An 18,268-nucleotide genomic window follows, 5' to 3' on the forward strand; every position below is an offset into this window, starting at 1 on the left:
ACACACACACACACACACACACACACACACACACACACACACAGCCCTCTGCAGTCTGATGAGACCTGTGCTGTGCTGTGAAGACTAATTTCCATGTACCAACTGTTTCTTTTCATTTAGCCAACAATGAGCCTAGGGATGGTAAGCAAAAGACTCGACACAATACATGCCAGCTTGCTTGTGCTTTCCGTGTTTGTGCTTGCTTTGTGTCAGTCACTTTTTGCGTTAGTGGACATGGGTATCAGATGAAAAACGCTTCCTCACTGAAGCCTGGGATTGCTCTGGTGTTGCTTAAAGCTTCAGTATTTTCACTCAGCAGACGGAGACATTATGAAGATGCAGTTTTGTTGCAGACATATAGCCGCGGTGATTTCTGGACATTGAACATAACAACGACACTAATCATGACGAGAATAACTTTATTTATGGAGTAAACAAAAGTGACAAAATGCCCCACAGCAGACAGATAAAGGAACCTAAATCAAAAGGAAGAAATCAATGCAAAGGCGCAGCTTAAAAGCAATTCAAGGCACGGCAAATTCAACTGATAGACTGTCAGATGAAACATGTTGATGGTAAAATGAGTAAATAAATACAAATATAGCAGATAACAAAAAAGCTTCTGACAATGTCTTGTGAAAAAAAGTCTTTCAAAAGGATTCAGAGAACAGTGGTTAGATTGCTTCCACCAAAGCATCCAAGCAAACGTCTGTTTTAAAAGTGAAATGATGAGATCTGATTGGTAAAAAGCGATATATCCCGCCTGTGTTTCTGCTGGATATATGCCATCTGTGTGTGTGACATGGCCTAATTATTACTAGTGCTGAAGAGTGTTACACTGCACTGATTACTGTTTACAGCCATAATGATTTTTCTGTTGTTCATGTCTTTACACAATGAGGTCCTCTAGTTTCATTATGTTTTCATACACTTAATAAGTAATAATAATAATATGTACTGTACAATTAGGATTATAGTAGTATACCATGTGTAGTACTTGACTTTATAGAACTAGAGAAATCCCGACTACTCTCTTATCTTTTCCTCCAAGTGTGAAATGTGGAAACCAAGTATCTGTTGATTCTTTAGTCAGTGTCAGTGCTCACCTGAAAATACACTACAAACTGCATACTAGGCATTTCAGTAATTAAATTAACACAGTGAATGAAGTTTTCAATAACCAGTGAATTAAGTTGGTCAGAATATTCATTTTAATGGGTTTCACTAAATCATCTTTTATGATCTGACACAAAACTATTATTAAATGGAATCTAGTACTATATCTTTTTTACACTCTTTAATATATGTATATATTGTTACAATAACAATATTGTTACAATAATGCTTAGTTTAACACAAGTTTAACATGCACATTAGATATACCTAATGTGGGTATCTCAGACACATGGTGCTCACTATGTCAAAAGAAGCCCCACCCACCTGCCGTATATACCTCTAATTTATGAGGCCAATCAGAAATAAGATAGCTTAAGGGCATACAGTAAATGAACTGTGGGGAAAGACCAAGGCCCAGTATAAGACACTGGGAGGGAATAATTATTTCCTGCTGAATTTTTACATTTGCTCACTTCCAAAGAAATTAAAGTGAAATAAGTATTTTGATCCCCCCAAAAACATCACTTAGTACCTTGTCTTGTCTTGTCACAGGGTTTCATCTCAGGAGGGATTTGGACGTACTCCTCTTTACAGTAACTGCTTCCTTTAGGTTTCTTGACTGCCACTTGGAAACTAAAAACCTCAGCTCCCTCTGCAGGTTTTCTAAAGGACTGTGGGCTGGAGAGCTAATGTGCTTTGTCTTTAGCCACTCCTTTGTTACCTTGGTTTTGGCTCACTGCCATGCTATAAAAACCATACATGATGCATTTTCAGTGTTCTGGGAGGAAAGAAAGTTCTCATCCAAAATTCATCCATCTAGTTGTCTTTTAGCCTTAGCAAAAACACCCCCCCAAAGCATAATGTTTCCACCTCTGTGCTTGACTATGGGGATGATGTTCTAATCGCGGCGCTTCCTCTCATACCTTCTCTGAATCATTTACTGTAAATGTTCACTGGCAAACTTAAGACAATTAATGTTAAAATAATATCCACGAATGCTAAGACCAAGGTTTTAACAGGAGAATGTTGCAGTTGTAGTTTATTAAACTCTATAGAAAAGATTAGGAAATTATGAGGAAATAAGAACCCCATACAATCCATATTATTTATACTGTGTAATCCTTTACAAACAGTTAAAAAAATCTATAAGTTGTATTTTAGAGTCTAAAAGTAATGCATGGTTAAATAGTGTTGCTTGGCATAATTTAAAACTCCCAGTGCCAAAGTACCACAGTGTCTAGAGTCAATTTCATTTAGAAGCCCCATCCCAAACACAGCCAGCATCCAGTGCAACAGCATAAGAGTGTAAACATTCAAAAGTGTCCCCTGGGCCCTATCCCAGAATCAGTTTTACCCACTTAGGATTCCAATGGAAACCTTTTAAATCACGCTGAACATCTGAACTTGGATCTGTCCTCAGGGGTACTTTTTGATTAAAAGATCAAATTAACTGAGCCCATAAAAGCAGAGAGAGGAAGAGGCGCCAACAGTATGGCTCTCTGAATTTATGGAAGCGCATGACCTTATCTGACTTGTGACCCTGGATCCATTCTCTCAGCAACTGGTCTCGTCCAATGGATGTCCAGTCAGGGTCCTACTCACTCTATCTGATTGGTGATTCGATGTACCTTTGGCTTATTGCTTGTGTATGAACCTTTTTTCTTGTTAAATCTGCAGGATGTCTGACTCAGACAGTTTATGTAGATTGTGTACTGTACCTCAGAACAGTTGAAGTGATTTTAGGACAGTTGTTGAAGAAATAACTCATTAACAGTTGTACTTTTCTTTAAAAAAAAAGAGAAAAAAATGTTAATTAGACTCTGAGAAAGAAATCTGTGTTCTTTTGAAGTGTGAGAGCACAATGATTTAATGTGTGAGTGTTCATCACTTGAAGTCAAGGTGATCACTGGGCCAATTAACACTTGTGTTTAATGGGACAACACAAATACTGTACAGACTGACGTGTTCCTCACTTTCTCTTTTTTCCCCTTCCGATGCAGAGTTGCCTCCTGATGGTAAAAGAAGTGAATATGTTAGCATTTCTATAAAGCATATCAACTGACAAGCAAACACCTTACAAAGGTTACATCAATTTACTTGCAAAAGAAACAAGCGAGTAGATAAAAGAGCAGCTCATTTTTTATTGCCATGATAAGACTGTACGGCTTCAGCTTATGTTCTGTCGGGGTGGCAGATGATTGCAGAGAGTCAATAGTAATATGATGTCTTCAGGGGTGATCTGAGGAGTTTCTATATTCCCTGTGGGCCAGCCTGCTCCTTGGTCGCTTGTCATTTATCAGAGGGTCCCAAATGGCTTATGCAGTGTAACAACAAAGGCATAATGCAAACAAGCTGCCTTGTGGAGAGACTGTTGCTCAGTTTCAGCACTAAATAACCGTGCAAAGACAGAATTTAGTGGGTTGAGGCTTTGTGTCCTTGAACTAAATTTCAGAATTTTCCCAAATGACTTTCAAATAGGCACTTAGAAGATGATTTGGGGGTTTGCTTGGTCGCCTGGTTGCCTTTATTTATCTAAAATCTATATGCTGTGCCCAGATAACATTTTCTTGTTTAAATTCATACTTTAGTTACTCTCTTCATTCCACTCCCGTCACAGATCATCTTCCAGGGGAGGGTCCTCAGCTGTCTGAGCCGACCGGCCTGTTTGTGCTGAAGCCGGAGAGTGTTACAGCAACAAAAGGTCTGGCAAAAATCATTGGCCATAAAAACTGAGTTATATCTGAAATGAGAGGAATGGCCACTTAGTGCTAAATTCCAGTTGTTACACACACAGTTTAATTAATTACTGCATTTAATCTTCGTGCTTGGCAGGCAAGGACATCACGTTTGTGGCTAAAGTGGACTCCTCAAACCTGATAAAGAAACCGGTGATGAAATGGCTGAAGGGGAAGTGGCTTGACCTGGGTAGCAAAGCTGGAAAGCATCTTCAGTTTAAAGAGTCCTATGACAGAAACACCAAGGTACGCATTTATACTCTCTGTTTTAAATATAACTTTTGTGAATGTATTAATAAAGAGACAGTAATATCAACGGGACCATAGCCTCATGAATATTATAGCAAATCTTTCAGTTGATTGACTGACCACTTTATTGTAGACCAAAATATCTGAGTATGTTATGGTATTTCGTACAGCACTATGGACAGAAATATTGGGCTACATAAACGTTACACCATGAAAACTCATGGCATGAGACTTCCATCGCACAGTTTTGGTACTGATATTAATGCCAGAGGAGATTTGGAACTTGGCTATTATTGAGTCAGCAGAGCCGTGTTGACTATGTGACTCATCATTTGGTGACCCTGCTCAGTAACTTTACACAGTCTGCCATTTAATGGCTGAGTTGCTGTGGTTCCTAAATGCTTCCGCTTTGTAATAATACCACTTACAGCTCTCAGGGAATATGTAGGAGGGAAGAAATGTCTGGACCCAACTTCTTGCAATGGTTGCAGTTCAGTAAGCTATACAGAAGACGCATACTTTCACAAATGTTTATAATGACATACTGCATGGCTGTGTGTTTCATTTCATGCACAAGTGGGATTGAAAACATGTATATTAAAAAAATTAATACGAGGAGGTCGGGGAGAAAGGGGGGGAATAAAATGATAGACTACAAATAGAAATGCAGAATGTATCTCCAACTGCTGCACCTACCAACTATTCACTAAGTGGTTGTGAAACTGAAGAGTCAGATGCAAAATGGAAACAGAGAAGTCAAAGTTGCACTTTTTGAAACATGTTGGTTTCAGTGGTAAGGAGCAACTTTTACTTTGACAGTCAAAGGTTTCCTTTTACAGTATGTACTGCATTTTTGCAAAATTCACTATCACTCAGTGGTTAGTTTGCAGTCGTTTACAGAGCAGTCACTGTTCTGTGAAATCTGCTACAAACCAAAACAATCACAAGGAGATTTTTGGTGAAATTACAGCCAACAAACCTTCAGCAACCAGTTGGCAACAGGTTGCTGAATACATGTTTTTCCTTAGTGACCTGCATTGTAAGTTTCAGGCATAAAATGTGAAAGTGCTAATGGCTAAATATCAGTTTTTAAATATCCTGACTGCATGCAAGTCAGCCTGCTCATTGCTTTGTCTCAGATTCTTGGTGGTTTTTAAAAAAATGGGATAAAACTTTGTGTAAAACTGACGGTTTTAACGAAAGATCCAAACTTTGTAACTGAACTCAGCTCAGCTGTTTATACTGATCAACCAAGTGGTAGCAAATAGTAATGTGCTTCAATATTTATTCACTTTTTGAATCCTGTGAAATCACATTTATTCCACCACGGCACAAAAAGCTTCTCGTGTAAAACATATTGAATCTTTTGGATTATACTACTGCAAACAAAGGCACGAAGGCATGCCTGTGCAAAATCCTGCCAACATTAATAGCAAATTGCAGTAATGAACAACTGAAAATAAAACTTGCAATTAATAGATTTTATGCTTTCCAGATCACACCCACAAAGTTTTGTTTATTTCAGTCAATATTTGTAAAACTCACAAAAATCAACAGCATAAAAGCTGGTAGAAATAATCTGTTTACTTACCATTTAATGACATTTCTTCCCCGACATCTTTGTGTAGAAAACGGAGGACATGATGAACACGTAATCAAAGTCTAGTGAGTGACTAGCTAACCGAGCAACATTTCAAGGCATCAGTGTCACCCTGCTCGCTTTATCCATACTTCAAGCATGTGTTGGTCAGCACGTACGTGCGTGTACGTTTGAGCTTTTGCGTTTGGGTGTTCATTGAATTGTGTGTGTTCCTAGCATATCATCCCCCCTCTCTCTCTCTGTCAGATCTACACTTACGAGATGAGCATCATCAAAGTAGTGGATGGAGACGCAGGTGGCTACCGCTGCGAGGTCACCTCCAAAGACAAGTGCGACAGCTGCACATTCGAAGTCTCTGTGCAGGGTAGGTCTGGAGACAGACACTTAATCACATTATTGTCATCTTCCATTTGGCGTATCCACCATTACTATGTAACTAGCTTTGTCAGGCAATAACTCAGTGAGTGCGATATACATTAGGTCCTATCATTTAGTGGCCTAGTGAGGTCATCAGTCCATTATTCCTTTGCTGCTCAAGCCTGCTGAGTAATGAATTAACCTAGCTGAGCTCTCACCAGCCTTTCTCCTTCTGTCTGGTTTCAGCTGCACAAGAGGACCAGCAGGACAACATCTTGGAGGCATTTAAGCGATCGTGAGTGTCAGTGTCGGCGTGGGTCTACTCTACATGTCACCCATCACACTGTCTCGCATATGCTCCTCTGTAGATCGCTGCCTCTGGGCATCTGTCAGTCTCAACCAGCGTCTCTGCCCGTGTGCCTGTCTATCCCTCGGTTGTAGTCGACTTTGTACGAGTCACTCAGTCTGCCATCTATCTCTTTCTGTCACGTCTCAGTGCATCTGCTGCCTTGGTGTTTTGCTTCACCTGGACTCCCTCGTGGTTTAGGATCTTATGTATTTCGTCACATGTCTCAGTAACAGTCTCCGAAGGGAGTATTTCTTTTTGTGTGTATGTGTAACTGTTTCTCTCACTGTCTATTTCCGTCTCTGCTTCTGGCCTGTGTGAAGTTGGTCTATGCTAATGTATCCTGCGAATGTGTAGTCTTCTTTATTTTTTGAAAAATGAGATTTCAGCTGTTCTCAGCCTGTAAATTGTACATATGTACACGTGCCTTGTGCTGGTAAATCAGCTGACACCTTTGCACCGATACCTTGAGTCGCCCTTTTTTGTAATCTGTGATCAAAAATATAATTTCCCTCCCTCATTAGAGCATGAGTAAAAACGGGCAGGTAAGATGAAAAAGGCAACATGCAAAAAGACAGCATCATATTGTGGTTTAGACAGGATGTCGGTGCGTTTATTTGCAGAGTGCTGATAGGAGGGAACAAGAGGGTGAAGGAGAGAGAAGGTTAGTGAGATAAATGAAAAGTGAAAAGTTGGTTAAAACTCAAATATGTTGCTGGAAGAAAACAGCGTATGAGTGCGTTAAACAACTTGTTATGTGGAAGTCTTGCAGCTTAGCTTCTGTAAAATAAGAATAGAGGATCCTGTTTCCCATAGGAGGATCATTTGTGCTTCTCTCATTAACACAAGGTCTGCATGCATTAAGATACACAATCCTCTTCTCTTAATTTCTGGAGTTTTATTAACACCAGATTTTCGTGTCTGCCTGAATTAGCACAAGCTCCTCATTGTGTGCCCCAGGCATATCAGGCTATTTTCTTCTTTGTGTTGCGTCTTCACTGACTGGTCGGCCAGCTGAGAGGGCTTCAAAGGGAAACAGAAAATACACACTGTATGTTTACACAGCAGTGTTTCACCAGCATTTAAAAGCATTTCTAGGTAGAATTCTCATTATACCACTATGTTTATTCTTATCAGTGAAATGCGTACGGGCATATCTGCATTTGTTAGATAGTATGCCATGGCACTACTGCACAGAGATGAAGGTCAAAATAACAGATTCAGATGCACCACACATCTAAATTCAAAGAATTCCTCTGACACCGGATTTTATTTTGATTTATTTCTTAGTGGGCCGCGATAGGTGGTGATAACGAATCTCATTACTGCACGCTAAATCAAGGAAAAATAAAATACTGTTGTTACTAGCTGTGGAGGTCAAATACACATAATGTGTTTTTTTTAAATATACTGTGAATAAAAGATGGTTCTAGCGACCATCGCTCTGGTTTGTGGACTACAGTTTTAGAGCTTAGCGGTAGCACGTAGCCACGTTGGTTGTTACAGTGCATCTGTTATCTTTCTTTATTTTAGAACAAGTTTAAAACAAAATCTACTTATCAGAAAAACTGAGCAAGCATCGTCTCAGAATATATTTTAGTACAAATTAACCAAACAAGCTAATGGTCCATTTAAAACCAAACACACTAAATGCATAGAATAGCACCACTATATCTTTTTGACTATAAATTATGTCCTTTTTACAAAATGAGCTTCACCCTTTAATAGAAAATACTTAAACCAGCAATTGAGATGAACTAAACAGGAAAATGTTCACTGAACTACATCTGAATAGGTTCATTTTCTCATAGGTTTTTCTACATTACAAGTTATGAAACCAGAGAAGTTCCCTTCAGCTGCCATCAAAAAGGATGCATAATAATGATGCTTTGCTGTGGCTTCAGTCTTTTATCTTTTTTATACAGTCTATTAGTGTTTAGCACTGCTTTTTCATTCATAATATGAATTTATAGTGTGAATCACTGTTTGCCATACCACACAATAATATTATTATACATTAACAGGTATCATTAATCGTTCTTTGCACTCATTCCACATGCTCAAATACTGAAGCAGAGCTCTTCACCTCTGTTTTCATCTAAACTTTCAGTCTAGTTTTTCACATAACTTGACTTTTGTGCAGAGAGAAGCTCTCTGAAGTGCTCAAGCAGATTGAGATTCTGCATTTGCTGTGACCACAGCACCGCAGACATCGCTTTCACTCTCATCGTTTTTATCATTTGGTGGTCATGTGTGCCTGGTGATCGACGACAATACCACCCAGCGAGAATTTACCTTCATTAGGATGGCAAGGATAACACGGATGGATGTTATCCTTGGATGAACTGTTCATCCATAGGACGAGCATTATCACTCAGAATGGCTCTGAATTTACTGGCATTTATCTCTGAGGGGTTCAATGAGCCTCAACAATGCCAGGAAAACACACTCCACGCTGTAAAGGAGCTGCCAAAACCATTCACGGTGGAAAACAAGCAGCACTCGATCCTGTAGACATTTATTGGTGTGTGCCACACACAGTGCTTGTCACCTTGTTGAGCACGAGACAGCGACTGATTATGCCACAGCACATGACATATTCACCATCACTTTATACTTGCAAATGTGCATCTGAAGGGTAATAAAGGGTTTTATGCATGGTTACAGATGCTTAATTCCCCCTACTTGTATCAACAAAATATTTTGCATGTGACTGTCGCTTTTTGAGTATCTTCTTCCTTTCACTATGCTTATGTCTCATTCTTACATAAAGTTCCTTTAATCACATCATGACCAAAGATAATCTGATTACTTTTGTCAAGTAACGAGTAAAGTACTGACATTAGCGTCCACTGTACACTCTGTGTGGGAAGAAAACTTCTTTCTACAGGGAAAAATTAAATGTGGCTCCTAGCACGCTGCCACAGGAATGTGAAATTCACAGAGAAACCCCCGGATCCGCCCACTGACATGACCTGCTAAACAGATGAAAATAGACTTACTACACACCGAACGCGATAGAAGCGACCAAATAGTCAGGTTTACATGTAAAGTCATCATACATAGAATAAGGGAGCCAAGAGCTACACGGAGTTCTGTACAATCTGCCTTCCTTTTGCAACCAGAGATGTTGCCCCCTGCTGGCCATGTGAAAGAATGCAGATTTAACAGACTGGTTTCACTTTACATTTCCGATTTCCTCCGGAGGCTTTGCATTTAGTCAAGCTGCTTCTGTAAATAACAATTTTAATGACATGTCTGACTGATTCACTCCACTGTCTTGTGGTACAAATTGGTACTACACAAAGTACAGCCTAGTCATACTATAAAGATTGTGCTTTTAAAAAACACTTAGGTGGGTTGCACAATTATAGCTCTTTTTTCCATGGTCAAATTGTATTGATAGCTAAATAACTTTTTAAAATGTGGAATTTTGAAACACAGAATTTGCAATAAGCAATGTTAATGTTGGTTCAAATCTGCTGGACATCTGTGATATGTCACATGGTCCTCTGTTTGTGGCTTTTGTGTACTTCAGAGACCTAACAGATCAAGAGTCTTATATAAACAGACTTTTATTTTATTACATGCTGCTTGTCTGTTATGATTCTTCTGTCAGTCAAGTTTAGGGCATGATCAGAGCTTATGATTCACTCTATGTTCTCACTGCCCCCATTTTCTTTTTTGCATCATTCTGAATGCAGGATGGTAAAAGGGTAAGTGTTAACCACAGGCACAAATTTGTTAGAAGTTTACTGTTCGACCATCTTCAGTATTATTGCGTATTAGAATTTCCTATGTGTAATATGGAATAAAAAAGGGTATATTATTGAATGTAAATACATTATTAATGTCTTTTTGCCACCTAATTTACAAATAAAGTAAAAAGCACAGGATAAAAAGAAATAAATAATAATCCCAGAATTGAATTTCTTTTAATTCCAGTGGAGATGCAGATGAGGATGCTGGAGAGCTAGACTTCAGTGCACTGCTCAAGAAAAGGCAAGATAATTTACATTTTCAGAGAAGCATCTTCCATCTATATGTGTCTTAAACTTGGTTTGCACTCATTAACTCATTCACAATCAATCTTAAACATCACCAGGCAGAAGAAGGAGAGGAAGGAGGAACCAGAAGTGGATGTATGGGAAATCCTAAAGAAAGCTAAGCCCTGCGACTATGAGAAGATTGCCTTTCAATACGGCATCACAGACCTGAGGGGTATGCTGACGAGGCTGAAGAAGATGAAGGCTGAGTCCAAAAAGAGTGATGGTACGGGACGGAGTTATGAGGCAAAAGCAGAGTTTGTGCTTTGAATGAGATAACAGGCAGCAGGCTGTAAATACCAGCAGCATATAAAGGCCAGCGTTTTAAGGAGGAGCAGTTTTGCTACTGGGACGACAGGTGGAATATGTGTTAGCATATGCCTGCTGTTGGTTGGCACAGGTATTATTTGGCCCTTAGAGTCTTTGTCTTTACAGCTTTCCTGAAGAAGCTGGATCCAGCATACACAGTGGACAAGGGCGAGAAGATCCATCTCACAGTGGAAGTGGCTGACCCCAACGTTCCAGTCAAATGGTTCAAAAATGGACAGGAAATCAAACCATCAGCTAAGTGAGCAACTATCCTGCATTTGTGCCAGTTTTTGTATTTAGATTCACATTTCTGTCATCTATGATTATGTGAAGAAGAAAGTTTTCATAGGAGTCTATGTAATGAAAAACTAAGTACACCCTTTCTGCAGCATATCAGGACAAACTCTTCATATCAACTGTCAACATGGTGATGATTTGGGCTTGTTTTGCAGCCACAGGACCTGACCACCTTTTAGTTTTTGAGTCAACAATGAAGTTTTCCGTATACCAAAGCATTTCAGAATCGAGTGTGAAGCCATCTGTCTGACAGCTAAAGCTGGGTCATTCAGCAGGACAAGGACTGCACCAAACTGAAGCAACACTGTAAAGAACAGTGGACCAAAATAATGATGTGAGAGGAAGATGAAGTGATATAGAACATGCATACTTCAGGTTTTTGCTGTTTAATACATGTCTACAAGCTAATTATGGGGTGTACTTAGTTTTTACGGACTACACAGAGTCCTGTGAAAACACATAACTGTGGCAACTGTAAGTCTAACTCTAACTCACATCTAACTCAGAAAAGTGCTGTGTGCAATTCAACACCATGTCTTAGGATAGACCTGTTATCATTCTGTCTTCATCCTACAGGTCTTGTGTTGTATCTGATGTAGCTCCTTGTTCTCTTGACGCTGGTTTCACTAATATGGCTGAGCATCTAGAATGACTTACTGCTCCCGTAGCAGGATAACTGGTTTTAGGGCAATCCACCATTTTGGTGATGACTTTCCCAAGAAGACAAACTTTTGACAGTATGACGCCAGTTAAGGTCAGCCCCATGCACATAAACAAACTCGTGGGCAGATGAATATGCTAGTGATTAGATCAGCTGGCAGGATGTCCCAGATTTGTCAGAGTTCTCATTTCCCTGCATCTCAACAGAGGTTAAGAGTGCAAAGTTTGCATTGCAGCCACAATAGTCACTTTAAGGGGAGATACAACATCTATAAATAAAACATAATTGTCCTTTAAATAGTTTAGCTTAGCTTGATTGCTCTCATTATGTCACTAACATTATAGCAATAACAACTTGATCAACTGGAGCAACTGCAAGAGTTGCAGAGTACATTTCAAGCAGTTCAGCAAGCACATCCTTCCTCAAGCAAAGCACGGTGCAGGGAGTGTAAACGGTTAATTCAAAATCCTTTAGCTCTGACTGGGATGTCTGACAGAATACATATGTTACTTTTTGAGCCTCTTTAGCCTGCTGAGCTTTATCCAGTGTCTGCGTCGCTCTCCTCTGTGCTCTTTTCCCTCCTTCTTCAAAGGCTACTTGTGGTCTTTCATTGAAGAGGCTACAGCTGTTTCAAGTGCTATGTTTTCAATAGCTCCACCATCTGCTATTTCATGAATCTTCATGCTGTTATTGGAAAGTAAGGCGGCCCTCTTCCTGTTATGATTAAGACAGTTACATCGGGAGAAGCGACTTTTATTTTGGCCTGAGCAGAGTCTCCCTGGAGGTCTCTCCAGGCTGTGGGCTGTGACCATTCAGCTCTAACAAATCAAATGTTTTAGGTTAGTGACTAAAAGCCATTGGGATCAGGGTATTACAGCCCTGCTCTTTTTTGTTGTTGCTTTATTTCACTCCTACTACTGCTGTGGATAAAGCATAAAACCAAAACCAATCCAAAAACTCTTTTGACATAATACATATAAAAAGAGATTATCTTATTATGGTCAGCTGAGATTCACTATTTTACCGCTCAGTGTTACACCATAGAAAATAAATTTAATTTTGTTTTGTGTTTTCCTTCACTGATAGCAGCTTAAAACATTGTTTATTAGGTAAAGTGATTTTTCTTGAAGGCTGAGTTGTCTTTTTGTTTCATTTAATTTACCAAAGCCTCAGAGATGAGGAAAAAATGCCATACTGATTAAATTTAGTCTATCTGCACTTCTTTAATTTACTCTTCTATTAAAAAATACCATAATTTAAGATTGCAGGATGCTGTACATGACATAATGATACCTTCAAGAACTAATGTCGTGGAATAACAGACATTTACTGAAAGTTGGTTCGCAGGTGTTGGGGAAAAAAGTATGAAAAGACGTCTGTAGCTACAGAGGGAGTGTTGTGAAGTATGGATAAATAACACATCACCCATATGGAAAAGATATATATAAATCTTATAAAGTTTGTATCTGTCTTGTGTGAAACTTGTATGAAAAGCATACAAGAGTGAAAACAGATAAAAGATTCCTTGAAAAATTATATAAATGAAACTTGTATGTTTTGGATACTTCCTAAAACAATATATGAAAGTATTGAGAAAGTGGCCACTTTCATGAGTAAATCATATAAGCCTTATATGATTCATTATATGAAGCAAGCCAAATCTGATGCGAGTCTTTTATAAGTTTTTTCTGTTTCTTTTCCATATGGGCAATGAAAGACCACCCGTGATGCTAGTTGAGTCAGCTGGAGCTGCAGAGTTAAACAGAGTTAGGTGCATTGTGGGTAACATGGGCATAGGAAGTTCTGCAAACAGACTGTATTTTAAAGATGGCTGTACCTACAATTATGTGGCTTGTTAGATTGTATACTTGCAATTTAAAGTTTCATCTGTCATCAGTTGAGGACAATATCTGGACAGTGCATCGGTGCAAAGTGCATCTATTGTATGTATGCATGCATTGTACAGTCGTATATACCTGCTAGTTATTAGAATAACATACAAATACTAGAATTTTACTCAAAATAACTAAAACACAGACTTCTTGGGCTGTAGAATTAATTACACTATAAGTCATGCTAGTTGTCTGATGTTTTCTTTAAAAAATGGTCCTCTTAACCAGCATTGAGTGGTCCAATTCAGATGACCCCATATGTGTAGGATTTTGCAGTAACAAAAAGAAAGAACTGTCTTTTAAGAGAAGAAAGCCTCAGATTGGGACAACCACCTGCTTTGACTGTTTGGATGAAGGGAAAGAGAAGAGAGCATAAAGAGATTATGCTAAAACATTCATTATGGGAGAGAGAAGGCAAATGCTCGAGCCTACAGCGCCATAACTGAATGATAGTTCAGAGTCACCTGATCCAGCCCTAACTATAAGCTTTATCAAAAAAGGAAGTTTTAAACTCAATCCTAAAGGATTTATGTTTCCCAAATCAAAATGGAGAGCTAGCTCCACAGGAGAGGTGCCTGATAGCTGAAGGCTCCGCCTCCCATTATATGAGACAGTATTGGTGTCCACCTATGAGTCAAAGTGGACTCTTCCCTAATAACGAAAACTTCAAGTGTTTAAGAGTTTAATTGAGCGAGTCATACAAAATCACCCCCTGAAATAGCCATACAGATGCAAATATTTTATTTTATTTTGTTATTTGATTTAATTTATTTTATTATCATAAGCATATTAGTTTGATTCCTGAAATCGGGTTATTCAAAAGGGAGTCTGTGGAGAATGACTGAGCAGCAAGGGCTGAAAAATTAAATCACAGCAAAACTGCTACAAGCTGCAATTCCACTTGAGGTTGGCTTTAAAAACCAGTGTTAAAATGCCAAACTCAACACCAATAAAAACCACCCTCACAGCTCGGTAAATAAACAATTGTTGGCATTATGGAAAGTTTGTCCCTTTATAACAATACTACGGTAGTGAACTTTCATCTTCTTAGATACTGGTAAGCTTTAAGGTTTAGGAGCATTTGATCGAGGGTAGCTGTTTTATAGCTATCATCTATCATCTGAAAATTCAGTTCACTCCATGTTTAAGCGGTTGGTTCCTTCTGGAGGAGGTGTATTGAGGTTATGAGACAAATTGTGGTGTGGTACAGATCATCCAAGCCATTTGAGCTCAAGTTTGGATGAGTGACTAACTTATAAAAGCTTGCTAACATTAGTATTAGCTGAGTTAGCACTCATATATTAATCTGCCATAGCCAGTGTATGCTGTAGAGACTAAAATTATTCTAAATACGAGGCTGTAACCATGGTTATTTTTGCTGTGAAGTAAGGTATTATAGCTTTGGATTCTATGAGGATTTACTCAAGTTTTTGGCATGGTCACATTTGCTTTAGTTTTTAGGTTGCGTGGTTGCCTGTTAGTTTTGCCAATGAGTGCAACAGCATTAGAAGGTACAAAAAGAAGCAATGGGGAGTTTATTACAACCTTTACTACTGATTATAATAATCACATTATACGCTGCTCAAAAAACAAGCAGAGGGGCTTATTAATCAGTTTCAGCTACTTTGGCAATAATGAAATTAACAACAGTTGTAGTAGAGGGGCAACAATGAGACAACCCTCAAAACAGGCAATGTTTTACATGTGGAGGCCACTGACATTTTTTCCTCACTGTTTTTTCACTATTTTTGCATTTGACTAGGGTCAGTGTCACTGCTAGTGGTAGTACTATTCCTCGGCATGACAAGTTTGGTGGTGGATCAGTGATGGTGTAGGGAGGCATATCCATGGAGGATCCTGGAGGATGAAGGACTTTATACCACTGACTGCCCCCCTCACAAAACACCCCTGGGACATTGTGTTTTAATCCATCAGACAACACCAGGTTGCGCCTCAGACTGTCCAGGAGCTCGGTGATGCCCTGGTCCAGATTTGGGAGGAGATCCCCCAGGACACCATCTGTTGTCTCATTAGGAGCATTCCCCAACATTGTCAGGCATGCATACAAGCAAGGGGGGGCATACAGACTACTGAGTTACATTTGGTATTGCTTCATAAAAGTCTGATGGGATATTGTCGTCACCTTGCCGAGTGGCGGGCTGGCGGTGCAGACATGCAAGCTTGTGAATGCGAGAATTCAAGAATGAAGTGACGTAGTGGTTTGAAATGAATAATGCAGTTGTAGCTACTAAAAATCTCAGATGAGTTTGGGTCTCAGTGACCTCCACCTCAAGGTCAAGGTCAGAGGTCAGGTTTTCTGAAACTGCTGTGAGGGGTAGAAATCGCAGCCGACAGTATTTTTCACTTTGATTTTTGGGGTACTTTTCAATTCAGCCCTCTGCCGTGTGATCATTTTTATTTCCATCAAATGATGTGGCATCATTTTATTCCTAACGCGTCACTGAGTGTTCCTAAGTGTTCCTTTATTTGTCTCGAGCAGTATACGAGAATAATAAAGAAATCCAGGGACCATGACATGTTTACATCAATGAAATCAAAATGTAATACATTTTAATCCTGAACACTCTGTTTCTAACATTTCTGCTTAACTGTTAGCCTTACAATAAGTACTTATTCAGTATTCAAATTACACCTACTGTTAATGGACCTTGAGTGGTCTGATGATGTGAATGCTTGCAGCTTGTAACCATGGGAATCTTTCTCATCACTGCCTCATCACTGCGTGTGATGACACTGTGGCATTACTGTAGCTCTCTGATGTTTGGCACCATATTTTCACAGCAAGCTCAACGCATGTGTGTGGGAGCATATATTAAATGTGTGCATTCTTTGTCTCGATCTGTAACTTTGAGTCACTCTGTTGTCTTTAGGCCCCGTTCGCCTGACTGTGGTTGGATTTGCTGAAAGCACTTAATCATTATTCTCTCTCGCTCTCTCTCCCTTTCTTTGTCTCTCACTTCATTTCTTCTTTATCCGACTCGTATAATCTTCCCCCGCCATCCCTCTGCGTCCAGGTATGTGTTTGAGAGCGTGGGCAACAAGCGGACACTCACTATCAATAAGTGCAACCTGTCGGATGACGCAGCATATGAGTGCGTGGTCGGGGAGGAGAAGTGCTTCACGGAGCTTTTTGTCAAAGGTATATGAGTCACTGTCTTTGGAGGAATCCTTTCAGGAGGGAGCGGTTTTTCTGCTTGGTTTAGCAAATGCTGTCATTTGAGTGTTGAGAGGCCTGACAGCTCTGTTCCCTTCATGTCATCTGTGTATTTCAATGCTTTTATGCCACGCAGTAACATGCTGCGCTCTGTTGTCTGCTCACTCATTTTTAATGGGTACGTGGCGAGTGAAATTTTCATGCTTTGTTTATTGTCATGTATCATTGTCGCCGTGCTGTTTGTATTAATGTGCTGACATATTTATCCGAGTTTGACTGATATGTGTGTTTTTGAAGGACAATTTGAATACGGATCAATGGTAATAGTAAAATTGCTAGGCAGATTTGGTGTATGATAGCTCTGTATTCAGGGTTTTTGAAAGAAGCACTTGTATTTTGCGTATTCTTGTAACACATGTCATTTTCGGTATTAATTGGGCCTATTTGATCGACTAAATGCATGCCACTTTACTGTACATTTTAATGGATGTAACTCAGTCTACTGCTTTTATATTAATCCCATACTTTACTCTCTTACATCATCAGAACCATAAAAATAAGCTCTGTAACCACTCCCAGGCAGCTACAATGTGTCTATGTGTCTTGATCGAAAATGACTCATAAAGGTGTGCTCAGACAGGAAGCATTTTCAGCTCCAGCAAACCAGGTCAAAATCTGACTGTAGAGGTGATTTCTGTAAGCTGGCTAGCAGACATCAGTTTGAGATGTGCTCAGAAACCCATTTTTTTCTGTTGATTTGCTTTAGTTTCATATATTTTTCCTCTGAGCTCTTTATGAAATAACACTAGATTCTTAAAGCGAAATCTCATGCTTATTTCCATCTTCAAATTCATATTCTGAATACTATACTACACTACAATATACAATTTTAAAGTAGATTTGCTTGGCCTTTATAGTACCATTATTGTAAAGATGCATCAATTTAGATTGTCTTGGACGATTCCAATTTCCAGTTTTTCCAATATTTTTCTTTTCTCTCTTTCCTTCTAAGAACATGTAGCGCCTCTACTCAGGACCAGTACACTCTCACTTCAAATAGAGACCCTAGACATCTTACTAGGTTCAGGAGGAGGTTTTGTTTTGGGGACTCACAAAAGGAGTTGGCTTGGAAGTGAATAACTGGGACCTTTATTGCCTCAGTACCATTTATATACATATACAACACAATAACCCAAATTGCACACTAATAGTGCATTTTAAAGGTGAATACATGTAAAACAAAACAAAATAAAGACATTTAAATGGAAGATTTATACTGAACAGTATCAGAGCTCTTGGGAATGAATGAAACAGATTAAAGTGTTCCTGTTGTGAAGTTTGAATTGTCCAGTCTGAATTGTCCTTTAAAGTCGTTGAAAACCCAAACAGGTGTACTGTAGGGGAATTGTCAGTGTGCAAACCCTATTAAACTTGAAATATGCTCATATCTATTAAGACATAACCATTCTAATATAAACAGAGCTA

The 18,268-nt window shown here is 39.2% G+C and overlaps 1 protein-coding gene across 1 annotated transcript in view; it reads left to right on the plus strand.

Annotated features, from left to right (window-relative positions):
* The first annotated feature begins 3,734 nt into the window (after positions 1–3,734).
* Positions 3,735–18,268, plus strand: part of mybpc2a (myosin binding protein Ca) — a 38,144-nt gene continuing 23,610 nt past the window's right edge. Inside the window, exons 1-8 of the mRNA XM_026164140.2 lie at positions 3,735–3,817; positions 3,949–4,097; positions 5,947–6,064; positions 6,304–6,352; positions 10,349–10,405; positions 10,509–10,675; positions 10,885–11,017; positions 16,644–16,768. Of these exons, the coding sequence (XP_026019925.2) occupies positions 4,008–4,097; positions 5,947–6,064; positions 6,304–6,352; positions 10,349–10,405; positions 10,509–10,675; positions 10,885–11,017; positions 16,644–16,768 (739 nt within the window). The 5' untranslated portion in view covers positions 3,735–3,817; positions 3,949–4,007. The remainder of the gene's footprint in view (positions 3,818–3,948; positions 4,098–5,946; positions 6,065–6,303; positions 6,353–10,348; positions 10,406–10,508; positions 10,676–10,884; positions 11,018–16,643; positions 16,769–18,268) is intronic.

Source organism: Astatotilapia calliptera, chromosome 4, assembly GCF_964374335.1.
Source record: "Astatotilapia calliptera chromosome 4, fAstCal68.1, whole genome shotgun sequence".
NCBI lineage: Eukaryota > Metazoa > Chordata > Actinopteri > Cichliformes > Cichlidae > Astatotilapia > Astatotilapia calliptera.